The 24,647-nt window shown below is 29.8% G+C and overlaps 1 protein-coding gene across 1 annotated transcript in view; it reads right to left on the reverse strand.

Annotated features, from left to right (window-relative positions):
- The window catches only part of LOC113554677 (activating transcription factor 3), a 33,678-nt gene extending 9,675 nt beyond the window's left edge, over positions 1 to 24,003 (reverse strand). Inside the window, exons 1-3 of the mRNA XM_026958629.1 lie at positions 23,842 to 24,003; positions 3,324 to 4,046; positions 2,001 to 2,108 (exon numbers count right to left, since the gene is read on the reverse strand). Coding sequence (XP_026814430.1) covers positions 2,001 to 2,108; positions 3,324 to 3,911 — 696 coding nt within the window. The 5' untranslated portion in view covers positions 3,912 to 4,046; positions 23,842 to 24,003. The remainder of the gene's footprint in view (positions 1 to 2,000; positions 2,109 to 3,323; positions 4,047 to 23,841) is intronic.
- Positions 24,004 to 24,647: the final 644 nt, after the last annotated feature.

The following is a 24,647-nucleotide window of genomic DNA, read 5'->3' on the forward strand; positions in this document are numbered from 1 at the left end:
TTAGGCTAAACAGGTTTACTTTAAATCTGCGTGATTGTATTAGAGGTTTAACGAACTTTGATATAATACCAGTTTTATCAAGAGAACGTTTTTCTGAGAAAAAATAACATTATCTCCTAGCCATGAGGTCGTTGGATAACGTAAGTCACATGGTATTCTGACGTCCATGAACTTTTTTAAATTAAAAAAAATTACGTTTCGCGCGGAACTACACCGTGACAATCAAATATTGTTCCACAGCAAATAGATTTTCTAACCGACCGTTTAAAAATGATAATAAAACAATTCAAATAACTGACGACAAATATTTAAATTGCGGTTGTAGGTAAAAACGTCATTATCCTAGGAGAAGATATGTTTTTTATTGTACGTCGTCGAATGGTTCATGCGCGAGGTGACCCGCCACGCGTTTATCAAAACTCTCGAAATAGTTATGGGTATATAATATATTAATATTAAAGAAGGTATGTTTACTTTTTTTGGTACTGTACTTCTCGGAATATTTAAATATATTATATTATTTCTTTGAAAACCCGCACGGAGTAGTATCTTAAACATCGTAAAAAAAAGATTATTAAAAGCCAACAGTTAATAATCCACAGTCACAGTTCTGTGAAACTTAAAGTAAAAAAAAAATAATAGATAAAAGTACACAAATCGAACGTTTGCAGACGTGACGACGTTCGAGTTAAGGCACACGTACCTAAACGTACAAATCGGAGTACGATTAAATTATAACCCACTTTCGTGTGTAGTGTCATGTTCGTATTTCACACGTCACCGCGCTGTTAAACTATATATTTTATGTATGCATAAACTGACTACACTCTTGTGTGCGCGTGTAATGCCGTGCCCGGCGGATGTGCAAGGTTTTTTTTTTTTTTTTTTGAACACAGTAGTCAAACAATTTTCGGATCAGATAGAAATGAATGTCTGACGTTTTCGGTGCATGTGCGATGCGCGTGTTATGACAACGATGATAATGATAGAATATACCTTCCAATAATATTTAGCCTTTTTATAAACGTATAATACATTTATAACGTATTGCGCTATTGTTGTATTATAATAAATACGATTACATTATGATTGACTACAGATAAAAACGACGAGACGAGTCAGTGCGAGTGCCTACGTTCATATTAAAATCATATGATGTATAGACGATAAAGAAACTTTATTATAGGTACGTACGTGTGTTTATAATACTAGTTTATTCGTTTTAAAGTCAGCCGATTTGTCTTATGTTCGAGTACATAATAATATAACGGACGGTTTCCGGCGATGTATCGGTTAACCCTTTCTTATCCATGCACACGCCTGATCGATAATATGCGCACACATCGCAGGTACGCTCGTCTATAATAATACGTATGCATTTAATACTACACACGCGACTTCTTAGACCACCAGCTCCCTCTCCAGCCTTCCCGAGATCGTAGTTTCACGTGACAGATAACCACGAGTGTAAAAAACACTATATACGTATGTACAATTTATACCATGCGTGCTGTATATGTATATATGTGAGTGTGTGTGTGTGTGTGTAGCAATCTGAAGAGATTCTATTTCCGACCAAGTCTCTATCGCGATTCGGCGACACTCGTGTAGGCGTACAGCGCGTGTACAACATTATATACACGACCGATACACACCGGGATTTGTGACCGTAGGGCGACATAAATTTCCACACACACAATAACACACCGCTACCAGTACAGCTGTTACTATAACTTCTACTACTATAGTTACTACTACTACTACTACTACTACTACTTCTACTACTACTGCTACAGCTGGTTGAATGTGAGACAATGGACCTGGCGATGAGCCACGATCTTTACGACCCAACGGAGATTGGACGATACAATAATAACACGGTCGATATAATAAGCAATAATATATCCCCATCAAACGCATATTATATTTCACGCATTCATTATGTACTTATTATATTAATACCGTACGCAGAGTATAGGTACCTATATACAGGTACTCACTTGCATCAGATTCGTAGTCTTTTCGCGTTTTTTCAGCCGACACTTGGTCGCCGCTATTTTGTTGCGTTCCCGCCGCCGCTTCCTCCGTTCTTCATCTTCGGCCGTGAGCTGTGCATACACGTAAAAAAAAAATAAATCGTTATCACATTTTCAATAACAGACTAAACACACCTATGGCACGCCACGCGTAACCTTATCACACGTTTACACGACGCGTGCACCCGAGGAGTCCGTTCATATACATAGTTGTAGTACTTACATAACATATTATTGTATTTATAATATTATACCTGTACACTAAATACCTACACGGGAGAGAATTATCGTGAACTTTGTATTGATGATTATTCGCGGTGTATAATAATGTTACTGTATAACATTATGTATGTATTTAGTACGGATTCAAATTGATGATCTAGGATGGGCCAAACATTTAAACGCATATCACGCTAATGTTTTTGATTTCAAAAAACATCACATGTTATTTTGAACGGATATATAGAAATATATTTTACGTGAGAAGAGTGAGGGCCATGATCACATTATAGTCACCACACTTCAACACAGGATTGTCCCTGACGATGTCTCTATTTTCATCCAGTGTACGCGTATACTGACGGATCAAATATGCAGAATGTTGCGATTATAATTCACGTTTGCGTAAAGAACAAATACAATGTGCCTATATTCATACTATAATATTTTAAGCGCACATACCGTAACACCGTACGGATTATAAAACGGTTTTGAGGCCGCAACCCAAAATAAGTCACTGCATCAGACGCATGCGACTTGCATGTTAAACACAGACGGACACCATAATTATTATTTACTATTATTATTATTATTATTATTATCCATCGTCACACCGGCACACGCGTCAATCGCATTCTTTGGGTATTTATCGTAGGCGTACATTCGAAAGTGACGTAGCAGCGTTATCATATCTATAAGAACACGATTTGTACCGAGGAAAAAGGTCGATGGACGGAAAAAAATACTATAAAGACCGCGGTCGCGATATCGCACGCGTGCGCATGAATATACTGCAATATACTGCATACAATCTTGACTCGTGCGTGTAAAATGAGATTAATGTAATGAATAACACATTGTAATACTCTAAACGAATAATAATATAGCTTATTAATTTTAGGTATTGAAATTTGGTGCGCACAAAAAGTATTGGATACTTGAGCCGATTGCTACCCCTCGTCCTATAGCACCCCTCCTGAACGATATGCGATATCAAAATATGTATTATTATTACGGGATGTGATAAGCCAATAAACGTGTTATTTATATTGATAATTTAACGCTTACTCCTTCGCCATGCGATGATACATCATCCCCGTCGTCATCGTCGTAGTCGTCGTCGCCATGAGATTCCTCATCGGTCCGCCGTTTTCTCGCGTGCCCACCGCCCGGCGACGATGCTGCCAAACCAGCTGATGCGGTAGCCGCCACGATCATCCCACACGCACCGGAAATGTTCGGACCGCCGGTATCCACCGGACTTCTACCGGCGCATGCCGATGTAACTGTTGCCGTCACTGCGTTCTTCTGCTTAGACCGGATGACCATTTTCAGCTCCTCCTTAACCTTGAGACTATTACATGTGTTCTGTATCCTAGCCGTCGGTGATACGGGGGAACACGTCGATATTGGGGAACACGTCGATATTGGGGAACACGTCGATATTGGGGAACATGTCGACACAGGGGAACATATTGAACCGGACGAGTCTTCGGACGCGAGTGTCACGTTACCGGAAAAAAGTTGGAATGGGTCTGTCATGGACAGGATCGAGTTGATCACATCAGGCGTATTCGGGATCGAACAGCCATGTGATTGTAACGCAGCGACCGCAATCTGACCGCCGCCACCGCTCCCGGTAACCGAGTAAGACATGACAACAAAAGTGATAAACAAATACAGTGTTTAATAACTCTGTACGGCGTTTAAAGATCGTGGTGATAATAATATAGGAATGCTGGTAGTATCCGATCTATACAACAGAGGTGACTGATATGCTTGATAGTGATCCTGAAAAATAAAAACAATGACCACTCATTACTTTCAAATATATTAAATTCTTTTGATATAGTCTTTTTGGATTATTTAACGTTTTATATTGCTCCATTTTTTTTTTTTTTTTTTTTTTTTTTTTTAACATACTGTACTACTAATTAGCTTCCAGTATTAAGTACGACAGTTTTCCTAAAAGTAATATAAAATATTTTTACAAATTTAGTAAGACATTATATGTCTCCATTTAGAATGCAATAATTTATCATTGAATTAAAATTAAACACATCCATCACAGTGACCTACTCAATGATGTGGTACACTCGATACCTACTCTGATACACCAGAGCGTCTTTCCCGGGGGATTTTTTTTTATATAGAAACGTCACATGATCTGTAAAGTTTTCTAGAGCGTAGTTTTACACACAATATATAATAACAATTTTTTCTTCATCAAAGTAAGTGCATCGAGTTAATAGTCAATTTGAATAAATATTCAAATTAATATGTTTTTTTGTACAACAGATATCCCCATTCATCCTATCACAAAAACAAAAATAAATAAGTATAAGTTTCCTCTTTTGGTGATCTATTGATAAATCACAAATCACTTTATACTTCAAGCTCCGTATATAACAATCAAATATATTTTTAATACTATAGTTAATATATGTTTCTACTACAAACATATAACCACACTCATACATTTATTATGCGAGATATTTTGTTGACCTTTTTTTAATAGTCAATTTATTTTTATTAATAAAATACGAAAATGCTACTCATCCGCCTGTAATATACAAATATTCGATAAAATTATGTGGGATAAGTATTATGATTGTAAGATTCGTAGGTTTTAATAGTACGACTTTTATTAATGTTATGATTTTAGCTAAATGTCTACTATTATCTTTTATAGTTTACGCATAAATACCAATGTATGAAGTTATGATAACAATATAATATTTGAAATTGCCAGTAAATTATACTATTTATGTGTTAAAAACATAAAATAAAATATTACAAACAAATAAAGTAGAAGCAAAATACAAATCTTAAATTATATTTTAATGCTTTTACGTATAAGTAAGCACTGTAATATAATTGACGATATTAAATCATGACGTAAGTAACTATTATACTTTTAACATAATATGATGCTAAATTGCGAATATTTTATCAACTTATACCAGTGAAAATTAGTAAGATTGTAGTATAGAAATATACCTACATTATTTTTTTTCGCTAGATTAAACCCGATAAGTTTTCAAACAGCCGTACAAATACCGGACTACTGCACGCGTGCATTAAAAAAAAAAAAAATCTTACGATAAAATAAAATAATCAGAGTGTGCATTAAATTATACACGCATTAGGTATAACTATACGTTTTCGTATAAATATAATACATGCAAACGACACAATAAGTTAGTAGTGTACCTAAAATGTATTATATGGTATTTAACAAAAGGTTTCTAGAGAGGTACACTATTGATGTGATGTGTATGATGCACGTATAACTAACCTTTTTGTACGTCATTTCTTCAAGTAATCTACAAACTGTTATGGATAAATTATAGTAATACACAAAACATTGAATCAAGTTTACATAGTTCGTAGAACCGGAATTATGTGTACGACATTTATTTTCGCAATAGGAAACTATAGGTGGTGAATACCACTTGAAATGATTTTGATTTAGCATGAAAAGACATATTTTATGTTTACCTACGTAATTTACATCATCTTTTATGCGTCGAAATATCTGGGTAACAAAGGAGATGTATTAGAGTTTAAAATAATAATTGTCCTATTATTTAAACTTCCTAATTTTCATGAAATATAATAATGTACGCTCTGATGAGAGCGTGTTCGCACGAAAGTATAAGATGAAAGAAAAAGTCATAAATTATGTTCTCGGAAATCTTTTTTTTTTTTTTTTTGGACCCTTATCGTTTTGCATGAACGTAGATGATGTATGGTTTCCCACTGCAAAATAGCCGCCACGCCGTCGATCTGCGATTAACGCCCACGCGCCGCACGAATACTTTACCGGAAGACGAAACGACCTGAAAAATATAGGATGATGTCGTCGTCGCAGAACTAGTCGTCATAGTACGTTATTTTTTACATTTTTTCAATTTTTTTTTTTTTTTTAGGATTATTGCCAAGTTGTGTGTACAATATAGTACGACATACTGTTATGGTCGTCGACAAACAACCGTACTCAACAATATTTCGCTATAGCAGTATTAAATTTCACGGTAAAGGTGACGGTTTTTTTATTTCGCATAAATTAAATAACGAATATGCAGAACAATAAAAATGTAATTATTCACGAGATGCATTATTATATTGTTATGAGTACGAGTTAACATACAAAATCAGTGATATATTCATATCATATTCACTCGTATGCGAGTAGATGTCATATAATAGCATATTTTATTGCCTTTTTTTTTTATATAATATACATTTCTCGTATCATAATTCATAATATCGATATACAATCGTTTTCTATACACATTCTACGTTTTTATTATTATTATATATTTGAATATTTAGTTGGTTGTACCTATAAAGACACGGCGCGTTTTACTTTCCAATCTACTATGTGTTGGCGTATCCATGCTCTAAAATTATATACATATACACAAAGGATCTGCATCATGTGTACGAAAATTTGTACGTTTCAATCATTTCGAGAGAAAATAAACTTGCAGTAAAAAAAAAAAAAATAATAATAATAATAATAATAAAAAAAATTACTATCTACAACTTTATTGTATGGCGTGGGATTCGTATAGGTACTATACTCTATACGGCCATAATATTGCTTGTTTCTTGGGAATTCCGAAACTAAAATATGAAATAAAAAGCATAGAATTTCTACTGATATATTATTATGTACGTTTATGACATTAACAATGAGGTGTGGTACCAATCTATTTGGAATTCCAAACGGCTGTTTGTTTCTTTTATACGTGATATGCGAAAACTATAAGCTAATCGCATTTGATACCTATATACTCGTATTATAATCACATTGTAAAAATGTGTGAATGACAGATCCAACGTATTCACTACATCATACATGGTTCGATTAAACTAACTTATTGATTCGAAATATTTAATAAATTAATTTCACGCCGCGTCTACAAGACCAAACCAAGTCACTAGAAGTAATTTCGAGGTATGAGTCACCCGTTGCCGTTAAAGTTTATTTTGCATTTAATTAATATGTAGATATCGTGACCTGTGTGATTATAGATGTACCTACTACCTATGCGTGTCAATATGTATTCGATTAATAACAACATATCGTTAGTTATGTACACTACTAAAGCAATTTTACAGTTTATTACGACTAATGTTTACAATATGTGTAATATGTATGTATTTAAATAATATCTACTTAAATTAAATATTGAAGTTTAAATTTTCTTGACTATATGTTTTTTAAATTGTATACAAGATAAATTATTTCATATTTTCTATGAATTATTTTAACACGCGTTTAATATTTTAATCGTTGACCTATATCTATATAAACTCATAACAAAACATAATATAGTAAACTATTGTAAAGTTAGCCATCTAAATTAATATAGCGATGTTATTTTGTACACTAACACGCACAGAGTTGATTTTCGAACGCAATAAATTATTATAATATTCTATGCGCGCGAAATCATAAAGCGTGCACCGTGTATATTTATTCGTTTATTTAAACGATTACGATAGATACCTAATAATTTTCGATTGTATATTATTAATTATAAAGTAAAATCTAATGGGCTCGCGTTTTTTACTCTAAGATAAAAGATTCGTTTGATCATAAACGTGTTATCGTAGAAGGTAAATAATTAATCACTTTCTTTCCATTAGGTGCAGTTTCCTGAGATGATAAGTAGGATTAATGTGAAACCATGGCCTCGATATGGGTAAATGCTCATCATCAATTGTATATAATTTCTATGTATAGTGCTATAATAGTGGGTGTGTGTTTATGTGTTAGTGTTAACACATATTTACTAATATATATACATCCATACGCATATTTAAATTAATTTATTAACATTCATGTTTAATCGTCAGTTGATATAAACACAAAGCTCATTGACCATAAAAATATATGCACTCGATTTCGAGCAAACTCTTTAAGCAATACTAAATTAATTCGGAATATATTGTTGTATTGTAATTTTTTTTTTCATTCTTAGCAACATTTACGTTATATTAACACCGATCGACGTTGGAAAAATTTATAAAACCACACGTGATCACAGTCATTGAGTGAAGTTCATAAATAAATTAAGCTATATGTTACTTAAATGAATATTGCAGTGTTTCATCAAAGCGATTTATGTGGGAGCTTAGAAATTATTTATGATTATTAACTTTATGGTAATAAATAATAATAAAAAAAAAAAAAAAAAAAAAAACAAAGAACTAATAACGACATTGTACACCTATCCAAGTGATTATCATAAATACAATTTATCTATACATTAAACTAAACAATGTGTAGTATATACTATTGAAAACTGTCTTTCGCAAATACGTGATACATCATATTGTGATATATTATGTGCATGCAGACTTTTATTATATTATAGTATAATAGCAAAACGTAAAACGTTTAAAACCAAAACAGTATATTACGCTCATATAATATGTAACAAGTATACATGTACTTATTTCATTTTTTTTTTATTTTGCAAACAAGGGGTAATGTTAAAACTGGAAATAAATAACAATTTTGGTTACTAACTACACACAAGTAAAATACACAATAACGCATTACATTTATGATTGTTTTATTTCGTTATACATAATGATTAAAAGTAATGGACATTCGCACAATCTGCATCTACGAAACGATGTCAATTGGTAAATCATAAAAATGATTTCCGTCAATAATAATTCGATAAAAAAAAAAAAAAAACTCCATACGTTGATTGACGCGCACGTACCGCGTATAATGTGCATATTATTATTATTATTATATTAGAATGTGGAAAGAATAAATAAGCGAGGATATTATTTATGTATATTTAATTTTTTTTTCTTCAGAATTCCTAATTTTAGTAGGTGTAGTATCGTTAAACGGTCGTTTAATAATTAATTTGTTTGGTGTCCAAACATACGTGCGCGGTGTGTTATAATGATATTATAGCGGTTTTTACCTATATTATTGGTAATATATGTATATATATTATGGTAACCGTGAAAAAGGCGTGCAGTGTTAATCCTATAATATAAAATCACGAGAATGAAAAAAAAAATAGGAAATTCTTACTTATCGAGACCACTTATCCAAGAATATTTTATGTTAAACCTATCTTTAATGAACGCCCTCGACATTATCGTATGTTAGATTTTGACGGGTAATAATAATTTGTGTATTGCGCGCGCTGTCCGATACGTACACGGTACACTTAAACTTATTTTTCCCGGCAAACAGTCTCAGATAATATTAAAACCACGGTTATTTTTATGATGTTTTTTCCCTGTCCACGAGCCCGAACAACCTTGGCAACCATTCGACTTTGAGACGATCCAAGCGTTTCATCAAGTTGCACAAGACGCCCGGTGTACTATAATATTATATACTCGCAATCACGCATTTAATACAAATGCTTGAAGTAGGTATAATCCCACATATTATAGGGAGAAAATCACATTGCTGTGTTATATTCCGTTTGATTTTTTCCGATTTTTTTTTTTTTTTTCAATAATTATTAAACCGGAAATTGTTTACCGGACGAATGGTTTTTACACGCCGTACGCGTATAACAAATAATAATAATATATTAATTAAGTATATCATGATACGTTTTCTATTGAGTTCTTCAGTCAGTTTTTGTAATGAAAAACATTCGCTGACTTCGACTGGTTCACACTTATTGACTCAGAACCAGAGCAAACGTTTGTAAAATCGACGAGAGAATTCGGTTTTACTTTTTTGTTTGCACGGCCTCCAATACGTATGTGCTGCGTTTCCGGTCACTTATGGACAACCGCCGTAACGAAACACTAACGCAATAATTATACGCTACACACATTTAATAGAAGCGCAGGCGCACCGAGTTACATACGCACGTGTTTATATATATATGTACTTTCAATACAGAGTGTTTCACTACAGTGTTTATCTGTGGAAATAATTTTATTTTCAGATTAATATTTTTGAAATATGATTTTAGATGATCGTAATAATTGTATTGAGTTATTATATAATTCATACTAATAGATAGTTTATTGTTTTCCGTTCACCTTGGCTCAAATAATTATGGACAGTTAAAATTCTTGTTTTTTTTTTTTTTTTATTACAGAGCTATCATAACACTTATAGAATATAATATAGTACTACTATAACTAGGTAGTTTATATGTTAATATTTTAAAAATTACAGAATGAATTCCCATTACGTACATACGAATACTTTTATACATTTTAAGTAGTAGTTTATTTAGAAATTTGGTTGGTGCGTGGTTTTCATGGCGGGACACTCTGTATACAACATACAAACCCAGTTGAGTGGGACACCACATGGGTTTCTGCGACTAACTTCTAGGCGCCTCTTTCTATATATATAAACATTACATTTAATTCAGCTTGATTTTTATTTCTATAACTACAATACGAGAAGTGAAAAAAAAAAATAAATCACGAGATTTGTTTTTATTTATTTATTTTACCACACGACAAAAACGTATTACAGACTATACAGTTAGTGGTACGGAGGATTTATTATTTTACAGCATTACGATTATTTTATAATAAATAAATACATAATATTATATAATGTATTATAATATTATCACATGATTTTAACAACCCTATAATATATTGGTGTTTTTAATCGTACGTATTGTAGTACAAGCACCGTTGCACAATTTTGATCACAGATATATTAATATAAGTTAAAATCAGTTGTCCGTTTTTATAAACATACCTACAAAATCGTTCTCGTATACCGATATTGCACTGTACTTATAATTTTATAAGCATAAAAAAATCTAATCGTATTCTTAAAATATTTACTTGTATAACATTACAATTACATCGTATGTAAATCGTTAAAATTTCAAATCGGGTATAATATTTAACAATTTTTTTTTTGTTTGGTTCAACTCCTTATAATAAGTGCTTCAAATATACAAATTATCTAATACAGTTACCTATACATAAGTACTTATTACATATATAATCAATAGATTTACAATTATCATGGTTTATACCTAATAACAATAGTATAATATTATTATCGACAGAGTTATACTTATTAAATAACTTTTCTTTTTATACTTAGTGAATAAAAAGATCTTGAGTTTTCAATTTGCATGCAGGTTTGTGCCTGTTATCTTTACTCGTGTTGCAATGTACTATTAATCATTAATCATTTAGGTACTATATAATAATAAATCAACCGTTTAAATCTACCAAGTACACTTCAAATTTCAAATTTGTACGCAATAAATAATTAACACAAACAAACACTAAAAAAATACACATCCTTGCATTAAGTGCAGTTAATTTAAAAGATAAATGTATACATAATATATAAGCATATTACCTATAATTTAAATAATTATATGATTTGTAAGTATTAATATTATTAAAAAAAATGTAATTAAATACATGTAAATGCACTTCAGTAAATGCATCATTGCACAATGCGGGTGAATAATAATTGAGCAATACATTTAAGTAAACGCATCATAAAGGGTCCATTAAAAATTTAAAACAAATATTGAACATAATATCGTATAACACCCGACTGTGTTTTTTATTATCATTATTATTATTATTTATTGAAGACTTTAACTCTAGTTGCGGACTTTTAATTGTTCTAATAATACAAATGCACGCCAAACAGTAAAATTAGTTTTAATTTTTACAGTTGTAGAACGTAGCAATGTAAAGTAGTAAAGTAATATAATTAATCAACATACGTGCACGACACCAACTGGTACATGTAAAACTGTAAAAATATACAGGATACTTTATAAGTCATAAAGTTGTTAACAGACTTCAAAGTTCACACATGAGAAAATGAATAACACCGAACTCTACCAGTTCCGGAATCCTAATGATAATCGTAAGTAAATATATTTTATTATACCGTAGCGTAACTGCAGTGTGCCAATATGTTATGTTTTGTGCCAATGTTACCTTGTCGCATTATTGAGTTCCCGACATATTTTATCGTATAATATATTTTTCCGATACCTGTTTACGAGTATATTATCATTTAGTACTATCATAGCTCACGCGTTTTATGCTACAGAAATCTGTGGTTTTTTTTTTACTTTTATAGACAAACAATGATAATTGGATCATGTCTCAGTTATTATTAAAACAAAAAAATCGTTTAATCCCGCTGTCGACGATTAGAAAGATTTTTTATTTTATTATTTTAAGCGTGTCAAAGTCATACCGTGATGTTCCCACGCGAGCGTCCTGCTGTAGACAATGCGCAGCTCGTGTGACCCGAATATCGCACACGAAAAATAGAAAGAAAAAAAATCAAACAAACAAATAAATAAACTCGCTATTACCATGACAAGACGATATACCTTCGCATCGTATATACCTAACCTACCTGCACTCGCGCTCACACACAAATACACACATGTATATTAAATAAATATATTTTATTATTATTATTTATATATATATATTTCATAAGTTATAAGTACTTGTGTGTGTATGAGTGTGTGTATCAAGAGTCACGAGCAGCCGTGCCGGCCTTGGACTCCCGCGCGAAGACCGATCATAATATAATGATTGTCGGCGACGTCGACGTGTATGTTGCGAAAATTTCATTACCGTAGAAATTACCCATTACTTATTTCTTGCGCGCGTCAAATGAAAACGAAAGGCTCACGAAGAGCTAAACGCAATAGCAGGAGATTCGACTGACGGTGCTGATTATATTCAAGCATCACACTACGATACCATATTATTTAGTTGTTTAATAGAAAAACAATAAAAGTAATTAGTGATTACTTATGTGTGTGTGTGTGTGTGTGGTCGAAGACGCCAGCGCATGCATTATAATATTATTCGAAGAGACATCTGTTGCATAACTCTGGATTAAGAACCCTTCGGTATAATTGAGATCATCGCTCGTAGCCAAAAGTCCAAATGACCGAAAACGATTCGAGTGCGTAGTATTTAAAACGATTTCACGGGAGCTATTGAAAGACGAACAACTCAAAGATAATAATATAGTATGTTTATATTACAATAGCCTTTGATTGATAAATCTTTGAAATTGTTTGTGAAAACCTATCGATCCGAAAATGATCAAACCACTAGACAACAATAGAACCGCAGAAAAAAAATGAAATATTTAACGCTTAGATTATAAGTATACAAAACAATATAAATACAAAGTTCTATTATTGATTAAATGCTAAGCGTTTTATAATTATATAATACAAAATAAGTAAATCTGTAAAATAAACGTAATGTCGTACACACAAAATACTAAATAGTGATCTATTGCATTAGCCCTTCGAGTTATAAGACTTGGATAATTGTTAACAATTACATACACTCTTTATATATATATATATATATTATATATGTATATAAAAGAAAAACGACAATGCGCATTTATATATATATATGTGTATACATATATATATAGACCCGTAAGTACCCAGTCGTCCATTAGTTTGTTGGTACAGCGATTAGGAATGAAAGGTATTGGTTTTAAATACAAATCTAACGGCGCTCGATCAGTGTACAGTCGTACGGTTCGACGACGGGTGGCGACAAAAACAAAATAAACTCGTTTCGGCGTTGTAATAACCGTATACTGTAGGTATAAAACTGCTCGTCTAAACTGCTGCTGGGTGTAAAGAAAGATAAAATTCCTCTGCATTTTATATACCATATAATATATTATACCGGCTAATATTTTTTTAAGGGTGGCGGTGAATTATTATCATTGTTTTTGTGATATGCGCAGTTATATATTTATATATACCCGTATATAAATACAATATACATACACCCAAAGTACCACACACTATAACATTATAATATATTATACGATAATAACCTTTTCTGTCGTACAGCGTGACTAGTGTTTTCGGGTAAAATAACATAAAAAATTATAAAATGTATTGTTTATTGACAAAATTCAATACGACGACAGTCGAGCGTCATACAGCCGATCCATTGAGTTATTCGGCCTAATCGGGTATTATATATGTACAATCAAAATAATATATTCCAGGTAATGTTAACTTTTTCTCTTTCTGGACAATGGTTTTGTACACAATAATATAATAATATTATGTATATATTGTATACAAATTATAATATTTGATTAAATTATATTATATTATGTTTAAATGTTAACATGAAAAAAACGTGTCATTATTTATATCTTGCAGGCCTAAAAAAATACTCTGTCAAAAGTATTATATAAGATAATACGTAAATTATAAGTTTCAAAATTTTCAATCAAGACAGTAAAAAATGTGTTTTTTTTGAAATTTCAAACTGTAATTTTATCTTGTTTTTTCCTCTTCACAAAATGAAGTGTGTTTAGGTAGTACACCTATCTGAATTTCACGATGAAAAATTATGAAAACTACAAAATTAAAAAAAAAACAAACAGCTTATAAAAAACAGATAAGGCAGTTAAAAAAAACGTAGTTTAGTAAATGGTTAGCTTAATATCAGTTATATACCTATAGTTGAAAACTTTATATATTTATTACAATATCATTTATACCTATAGTTCTTTTTAAATAATCTTTTAATTTACCTAGCAAACTTGCAGCATATTAGACAGTAAAATTAAACAATCAAAGATATCATCGCGAGAAATTATTACACCAAAGTTATTTTCAGATATACTTAAGATAATACAATTTTATTAATTTTATCAATTTATTGATAAATGATAATAAAATAAATCTAATTAACTATTAATATTCTTTATTAATTTATTATGATATCATTATATCGTAATATCTATATATTAATATCAAATATGTATTAAATTATTATATGGTGACTTGACAGTTACTTCTTCATCTATTATATAGTATTTTATTTTTTAGATTCTCACTATCTTATCTTTATTTTAATGTTTAAAACACTAAGTGTACCTTCACATAAGTTCTAAAACAGTGGCAAAAACATGTTGGTTATTGGCTTATTTCATTATTATTTAAGTCTGTTATTGATTTCTCAACACGCCAATTTAATTTATATATAATATAAACATTATCAACTGTTCACAAAAAATTGTAACTACATAGTATAAAGTGATGTAAATGAAAACAAATCAAGTTAAATTAATTACTAATGGCACATTTCCAACGGCCAAAAAGCAATGTGTTCATTAGTTGTCACGGCAATACGGGTAAATTTAAACTTCAAAACTGTACAATATACAGTTATGTACCTACTTATGTACAGTAACAATGATACACTTAAGCGAATATTATAAGCTTTTAATTTTAAGACCATTTATTGTGTTTCCGGCGCTCCTGCTCGCACGTCTATACAACAATGCAGGACGTCAGGTGTAGGTACCCATCTATAGCTTATAGTTAATTGTAATTTGCACACAGCGTCATTTATCTTAAGAGGGTTTACGCATTGTATATAATTAATCGAAATCTGTGGACCGTTTTTGGATTAAGTGGCCCTTGCTAGGCGATCGTTTGACGATGCACGCGTGTTATATAGGTGCTTATATGGATGCGAGGCACTGTAGAATGACTGTACAATTATTGTTTATTAAATTACATTATTGAAATATTAATAGTTTGATTTGCATTCTCAGAACAATCGGGGCGACCAAAGACATCGATGCTAAAACAAAAAAAAAAAAAAAAAAAAAAAAATAAAGAAGAAAGAAAAAAAAACGATTCCCCAGGATGCACATGCTGAATTCTCACGATCATTTGGTACATTTCACCGTTGTGCAGACGTGTGCGTCTGTGCGCCCAAAATTTATGGCTCACACATGCTCCAGTTTAATATTAATGATAAAGGAAAAAAAAAGAGAAAAATAATGTACATGGAACGATTCCAACCGGCAACGTTTTATCTTATACATTATATATGTATATATATATATATATATTATTATTATTATTATTATATCCACACGGAGACTTTACAATACGTGCGGTTTATTTATTTATTTATTTTTTTTATTGTATGCAATAAAGGAAATAACGAAAAAGGCAAACAATAGTATCGAGTTTAGAACAATGCAAGTTGACGTGCGATTTTTTTCACGAAAATGTACGTATTCCTCTGCTGCACGATATCAAACTTGCTGCAGATCCCGGTCAACGTCACGATCCGGTCATAAAGATAATGACATTTTCAGTATACAGAGTGATTGCACTGAGTTTCAATGACCCGCGAAGATTGCGTATCATATTTATATCGAAATAATATACTGTTCGTTTAACAAAAATATTTCGCATCTCACTAGATATAACTTTTTCATACATAAACCAAGTCATAAAATATATCCATTATTTATTAATAAAAAAAAAAAAAAAATGTTTTTCAACGAATCTAATATTTTTATATATCATCCGGTACAATATAATAATAATAATATGTATATATATTATATATGTAGGTGGTGACTGCGCCCATTGCAACTGCATTATTCTGTATGCATGTCGTATATACATAGTATGAGGTCGTTCGTGTTAATTCTCGTCGACAATGGTTCTCGTGATTTTCAAATGGCAAATCAACAAGTTTAGTTTTTTATTTTCATTTCTGTTCCAGGAACACCCATTTGGTTTTATTATCGTTTCCTCGCCGATACGAGTACTGCACCGCGACACGTTCATCAGCGGATAACACGCAATATGAAATTGTCTACGCGTTCAAAATGCCGAATACTGCTGTAGGACTATCAACAACATAATATCGAAAATAAAAAGTTTGTACTTCTTCATATGAATAAATAAATTAATATTTAAAAACGAAATTTGTGTGCTGAACGTTGGACGTCTTGCCCGTGCAAGAGCTTTTTGAACATACAATTCATATAGATTTATCAAATTATCCATGCTAGTTTAGGCATTATACATTATGTTTGTATTGGTGTTACCTACACGACATTATAGTGGAAATTAATACCAGGAAACAGAACGTTTAGGAAGTATTAATTAATACCGTTGGTATTGGAATTTAATTTCTTTTAAATAATTAAACGACTTAATGTTTAACATCTTGAAGGTCACAGTACAAGACCACTTTTATTCAATATCTATTGTTTAACCATTTACAGGTAAATTTAAAGTAGAATATAATATATTTAATATTGAATATCACGAATAACAATATTAGATAGGAAAAAATATATATTTTCTTCTCAAACGATATTGAGTTAAAACAGCATATTATTCTATGGTTCTTTGAGATTGGTAAATAGGTATATAGGGAAAAGTGTGTGAGATTATATTACGATTTTCTATTGTAAAATGGTATTTTAGGAAAAATATATAATAATAGGTATCATGTTATTCTTAGATGCATCTTAATTAATATTTTTAAATTTTTTTATGATAAAATTGTAATTATAATAACTTCTACGACCCTGTAAGATGGAAATTCATTTGGTTTTTCGAGTTATATTTATGCCATTTAACTATATGAAACCGCTATTAGGTGTGGTTAGGATTTAAAGATTTACTCTACAAAGAATTAAGTAAAATAGTAAAATGTTGAACTTGAGCCAATATATAATATCCTATTAAACTAGTAAGCATTATTCTTTATTTTATGATAACTATCTGGTAGGATTCAGTATAAAATTAAGAAATTGATAGCACCAACACTAAATATTTATGAGACTTAAAAAAATACTTCTTATATAATACACAGTTATAAATAATACTTTTTAAATAAACTTTTTTGAAAGTCTCTCATACTGAAAACTGCTAATATGTCCTATACTATTCTAAAGGCTTAAACAATAATTAAAACTTTAAATCCAAGGAAGTCAGAAAATAAAGATATGAGAATAACCGGGCGATTAATTGTTACATATAAAGATGCTTGAACTTAGGCTGATGCACTGTAGTACGATTAAATAATAGATATACATATTAAAACTCGGGAGATATTAATTAAATTATTAAAGCATAAAAACAAGGTTTATACACTAATGTAACACGAATGTACAAAATAAAAAAACCTAAGACTAAACATATTTGTATTATTTGTATGGTACCTATAACTATTAAAACAATTATACCGCTTATTTACTATGCAGATAGTAGGTCCAATGTTTGTATGGTCACCTCTTAAGTAGAATGTTTATTTGGGCACTCACAAATTTCTGCCATCATGCTTAGTATTATCGATAGATATTAATACATATTATAAAACCGTTAATTTAAATATTAAGTCATATTTTAAAAAGTATAGTTTAGGGTTTAACATTTTAATAAGAACTCATACTAATTTAGTTGTTGTTACAGGAATAATAAATAATAAACTGTGGATATTAAACGCCAATTTAATAATTATTTACAAAAAACAACCGTTGAGTGTATTTATATAGTATGTTAACTAAGAATAATTGTGATAAAAAAAAAAAAAATACAACACCAAGTCAAAAGCCATGTGGATTTGACAAATTTAAGTAAGATATACAAGATATCTTGTTTTAAAATATAATACACGTATTACCATAAAATGTAATAACGAAAGATTAAAAAAAAAAAATACTAAATCACATTTGATTAAGTTTAGTTACAAATAATTATCATAATTATTGCTTATCGGTATTTTTATTTATATTTCTTGACATATATTATATGCTATAAAGAGCATATCACGAAATTGTTTTCTTTGAAGAGTACTTAAGAGCTAACATTTATTTTCGACTTCTTTATTGGCTTTCATTCGGAACAACTTTAAAAACGTTAATAATTCAACTTCTTTGGAGCAATCATAATTGATTATCGCATTAAATACTTAGTGCATGTACAGGACTAGGAGTATATATACATATGTATAAAAATACTATATAACAGAATAAATTGCTAAATCGTATAGGCACGTATGTATTAAATGTTTAGAGGATGATATTTGGATTTTTTCTTCTTTATAGATGTACAGTGTACATGTTATTTTAATAATTTATATACCTCCATTTAACTGACCCCTACTATAGTAATATACTATATGTACCTGTATAAGTATTTAATATTCACTAGTTTCATGACTTACAATTTATCATTTTTCAGCATACCCATATATAAACAAAAGTAACTTTCGCCGTTAAAAATAAAATGGATCTAAAAAATTAACATAATTAGGTACATATAATTGTACATAAACTATTAAAATTTATTTGCACAGAAACCCAGGGGAGTCAACAACGTAATAATAATAACAGTAATAATAATAAAAATAATAAAAATATACGTAAGGTAAGGTATAAATAATCTGAATTTGGGGAGTTGTCAAAAGCTTTCCATTAATCTAAAAGCCAATTTTTTCAAATCATCAGTTAAAAAATGTATTTTTGTAAACATCAGAGGTTTTTTTTAGCCGTTGTTTCAATTTACTAGATATATACCTCCTTAAGCCTAAGCCCTTCGGTTACCATAAAACACTATATTTTAGTAGGTAGTTTTTTCGTACTTTACATTGTGTGGTCTAAAATCTATCGTATTAACCTCAATACATATCGAAAATACTTTATACGTAATGCATGTATATATTTGCATGTAGATACGCGATTTACATTATTCTGAACATACTATATAGCATATAGATTATAGTTAAATAGGAGTATAAGACATAGGTATATATAAAGTTTAAAAGCAATAAAAAAATCAAAAGACATAAACATCCAACTCAAATTTACGACCAAAATAACAAATATAGCAATAGTTTTAAAATTTTAATATCTGATAAAACGATCCGATTATAAATGTATAATATATTATTGTTTATAATTTATATTGTTGAATAATATTTATGGCGATCCATGAAACTATATATTTTTTAAAATAAAAGTATAGTTAAATAATAAAACACACTGTTAACGACATACTTACTGATAAAAAAAAAGAAGGTACATTTTAATCATATTTATTAATAAAAATGACTCCTAAATATTAATATTTGTTCAGTTTAATTAATAGCAATGATTATTGTAATATATAAAAAAAAATGTATAAACAGTATTAAATATTGACAATTATATTAATGTCTGTGTATATACAAAATACTTATAAATTACGTATCTCCATACAAAATATTACTATTCAAGAATAAAATATTTTTTCAGTTTTAATAAACCAATTGTCTTTTATCATTATAAAATTGACCATAATATGAACTTAGCGCATTAAGACTTACAATACCTGTAATTTTATCAGATAAAGGTTTTTAACGTGTTATTATAAAACGAAACGAAAAAACCGGTATAATATTAAATTTAAATTAACGAACGTGTACATAATATATTATAATATTTTAATACCATTATTAATACAAATGCATAATACAATGTTATGCTGTAGTTATTAGTAAAATAGTTATACTTCAATTAGTAATTATGAATTATATATTAAGTATTAAATCGAAAAAATATGTCTGTATGCATTTGTCAACATAATTTTTTCATCTAAGAAAATCCAAGTAAATGAAAAAAATTAATTTGGGTTAAATCCTTTTTAATATTTTTAAATGTAATGAAAACAAAAATAATTGTAGTTATGATAACTATGCTATAATAGACTCATACATAAAATAGGTATTTTTCAAAAATCCTGTATAAAAACATCTTGCTAATTTTAATTATTTTAAATGCGCTTAGCATTCTGACAATAATATTGCTTGTGGACTTTATACGAACAAGTTAATCGGTACCTACATCATTTACAAAACTGTTTGTCGATTACTCAATATTTGTCATAATATTATGCAAGATAAACATATAGGGAACCTAAATTTATGGCGCAGTAAGTAATGTTTTAACAAATATTGTTTATGTTCATCAATTTATCATATGATATTTTAGTTAAGGACATTTAATATTAATTATCTTATCAGTAAGAATTGATAAAAAAACATATTTAAAACATATTTTTGGTTAATGACCGGGGTAAAATATCAGCCAGTAGAATTAAACAATTTTACACAAAATACATTTAATATAAATCGTAATTTTTATAACTTAAAATAGCATAAGAAGTATAAATATGAGAAATTTTAGTCGCTATACACAATATTATGTTTTTAAGGGAGTAAAAAAATACAATATGTATTTGTTTAAGTAAACGTAATACAAGTATTTATTTTATAGATAAAAAATTATAGAATCTTTTCCCAATGAGTACTTAATTAAGTGTTAAAAATTATAAAAATATATATATATATATATGTATTTTCGTTTTCCGTAAATATCATGGTAAAAATTAGAAAAACTAGAATGCAAAAATGTCTCATACCTAATTGTTCATATAAAAGTGTCAAATAGAACTGCAAAAAAACAAATTAATGATACCTCATATGGCGAGACGTTAGATTTTTTAAAGTAATAATGTGCATACAAATACTAAGTGTTAATTTATACCTAACTAATTAAACAAAGAAAAAAAAATAATTATTACACTTTCTCACCAATTTATAAAAAAGTTTGTATAGAAGAATGTTCAATACAAAAATACATGCAGTTAATATTATATAATCTAATATACATATTTAAATGAAAAATTATAATACCTCATAAAGTTTATGTTTTATAATACCCATGAAAATATTAAAATAATGATTTGAGATTTACACAATATGAATATTATATCTATACTTATATTATCTATACAGTGGTTCATTAAACATACTTATCACTCTCATTTTTCTATTTAATTATACATATTAGGTATATATCTATATTTAAATTTTGAGTTATTTAAGGAGTATTTTTTGAGAATATAAAATTATTTTTTTTATGAAAACCACTCTTTTTTACAATAAAATGTCAGTTGCAGAATTTTCTTTAAAATTATATAATTTAAATGAGTAGTTTTTGAATTATTATACTTAGTTAATCAAGAATAATAGGTATACTCCAAAAACAATTTTGGATGATACACCTAAGTTACGGTAGTTTGAGATTATATTTGATGGATATTAATCTGTTAAAATTTCATAATTTGTAAAAAGTATAAAATAATAAGTACCTATAATAGCTTAGATTATTATTATTAATATATTATATTTCATATTTTATGTAAAATTATTTGGTATTATGGATAAATATTAAATATAAGTATTTTAAGTATATAAACATTTTCATAATTCAAAAACTTTTCGTTCGTACTTCGATTAACATATCTAATCATTTTCAAAAAAATTAATTTGCAGTAAGAGATGGTTCTCATTAAAAAAAGTTTGTATTACTACAAGATAAACTTTTAATGGTATAAAAATCTAATTATTTGATAATATGGACTCTTAGTAAACTTTAATATTAAAAAAATCGGAAATTAAATTGACAGATTATTTAAAAGGAAGGGGGTTTAACAGTATGTTTTAAATCACCCTAAATAAATATTTTAATACTAAAAATATACAGTAAAAATTTTGAAAGAGTAAATCATTAACTTAGTAAATACTAAACAACTTATAATACATAAATGAAATGGTTATCTGAGGCTGAAGCTCGCGTTGGCTAAACAATAGGCGCGTGCTATAATATACGTATAACGTCCTCGTTTTCGCGTAAAAGGAGTAAATATAAAATAAATGCACTTTTATAATCGAAAAGTCATATGTGTATACATTTTAGTGCTGCAATATATATTTTATAATGAACTTGTTATAATTTTCATCAAAATATGTGACTGAATAACGCGTATATTTGTTTAATATTATTCGCGATAGTATTAGGTAAATTAACGCTGATACATTATCTACTTATATTATATACATATTTTTATAAAGGAATAATTGCGGTTTATCATTAAATGCGAGTAATTGCTTTTATATCAATTATGTCTACTGATAAACTTACCATCACATATACACAATATACATCCCCGAGTTCATTTAAAATACGTTTGTTAAAGGTTATATTTTGATGACCGCCGATCATGAATGAAAATTCGAATTATCGAGTTTATAGTTATACAACGAGTAACGACTGTCGAGAAATATAGTTAATTTCTTATCAATTAAAATATGATTAAAAAAAATATACCTACGTACAAATCGGTTTACTTTGATATAAGTTGGTTCGAAAAAAGTATAACATGCGGTTATACAAAATTATGTATAATTATCACATATTTTATTATTAATTTTTTTTCATATTAAACTTTGCAATAAACCATACATTACAATAAGACATTATTAACTATTTTTACCTATATACTTCAATATAATATTGTTTATTGTCAGTGATTCCGAAAGAAAATATTTATGATTTTATGTATTTACTTACAGGTTATAAAGCCCATCTAAGTATACCTATCTGATACCTATACCTACTATAACTACACGTATTATAATAAAAAGTCAATTAAACAAAATACGAGGGAAATAAAAAAAAAAGCTAGTCTAAATAATGTTGTCTCAATAACTGGTTGAAAAAGGATCTACACTGAATTCTGCGTGTACCTCTATAAAAAAGGTCGTATCGTGTGAATGATTTTTGAATGTAGGTACTCTCAGCGAAACATTTCCAACGTACCCAATTTAAGAAGATTGGGACGTGGGTATAGCAAACTTAAATAACGCCGCAAAATATAATAATATAGAATACAGTATTACTTACCGAATACGGTTTCGAACTCAAGTCGACCGGGCACCACTGCAGCAACGACGACAATAATCGTGAAGTTGTGTAAACGGAATCGTACAAACAACAACGGACGCAGCATACACAGCAGTAACATTCGCACAAGAGAACGCACGTCGCCTCGCGACCATCGCGGAACTGAACGTATAGTACTGACACTCGGGCACGCTGCCGGTGCGACCCGTCGTCATCGTCGTCGTCCCCCCCCATACCCTTTCCCGCGCGGCTTTTCTAAATTTAGCGCTGACGTCAATTCCCGGCGTTCCGATTGGCCGACACGGCGGCCCGCCGGCCAAACCTATTGGCCGGGCGGCCCAGCCGGGGTTTGGCGGGCAAATTCGATTTTGACCGTTTCGCGCGGCCGATTGACACGTGCAAACGCACACGCACACGCACGCGCATCACAGCCCGTAATCACTTTGCCCGACGACGTCTGTCGTAGGTACCTGTGGTATTGATAACGACATAATAATAATATAATCCACCGCCGCTGAGAGTACCTACCTAATATATACCTGTACAACAACAAACAACAATAAATAATAACAACGGAAGAAATAATTAATAACAGTAATAATATTAGTAGCATGTCGGTATTATGTACATCTATGTACAATAGTAAAACGGTATATAATATGACGTATATATGTATAATGTAGGTATATACCTAATGCATGATGCGATATAGCCGACATAGGAATGAATGTATAGTGTATAACAGTGGCGGCTATCCTTAAAAATATAGGTGTAGCGGAACATAAGAAGTATAACCACCCACCCTC

Source organism: Rhopalosiphum maidis, chromosome 2 (genome assembly GCF_003676215.2).
Source record: "Rhopalosiphum maidis isolate BTI-1 chromosome 2, ASM367621v3, whole genome shotgun sequence".
NCBI lineage: Eukaryota > Metazoa > Arthropoda > Insecta > Hemiptera > Aphididae > Rhopalosiphum > Rhopalosiphum maidis.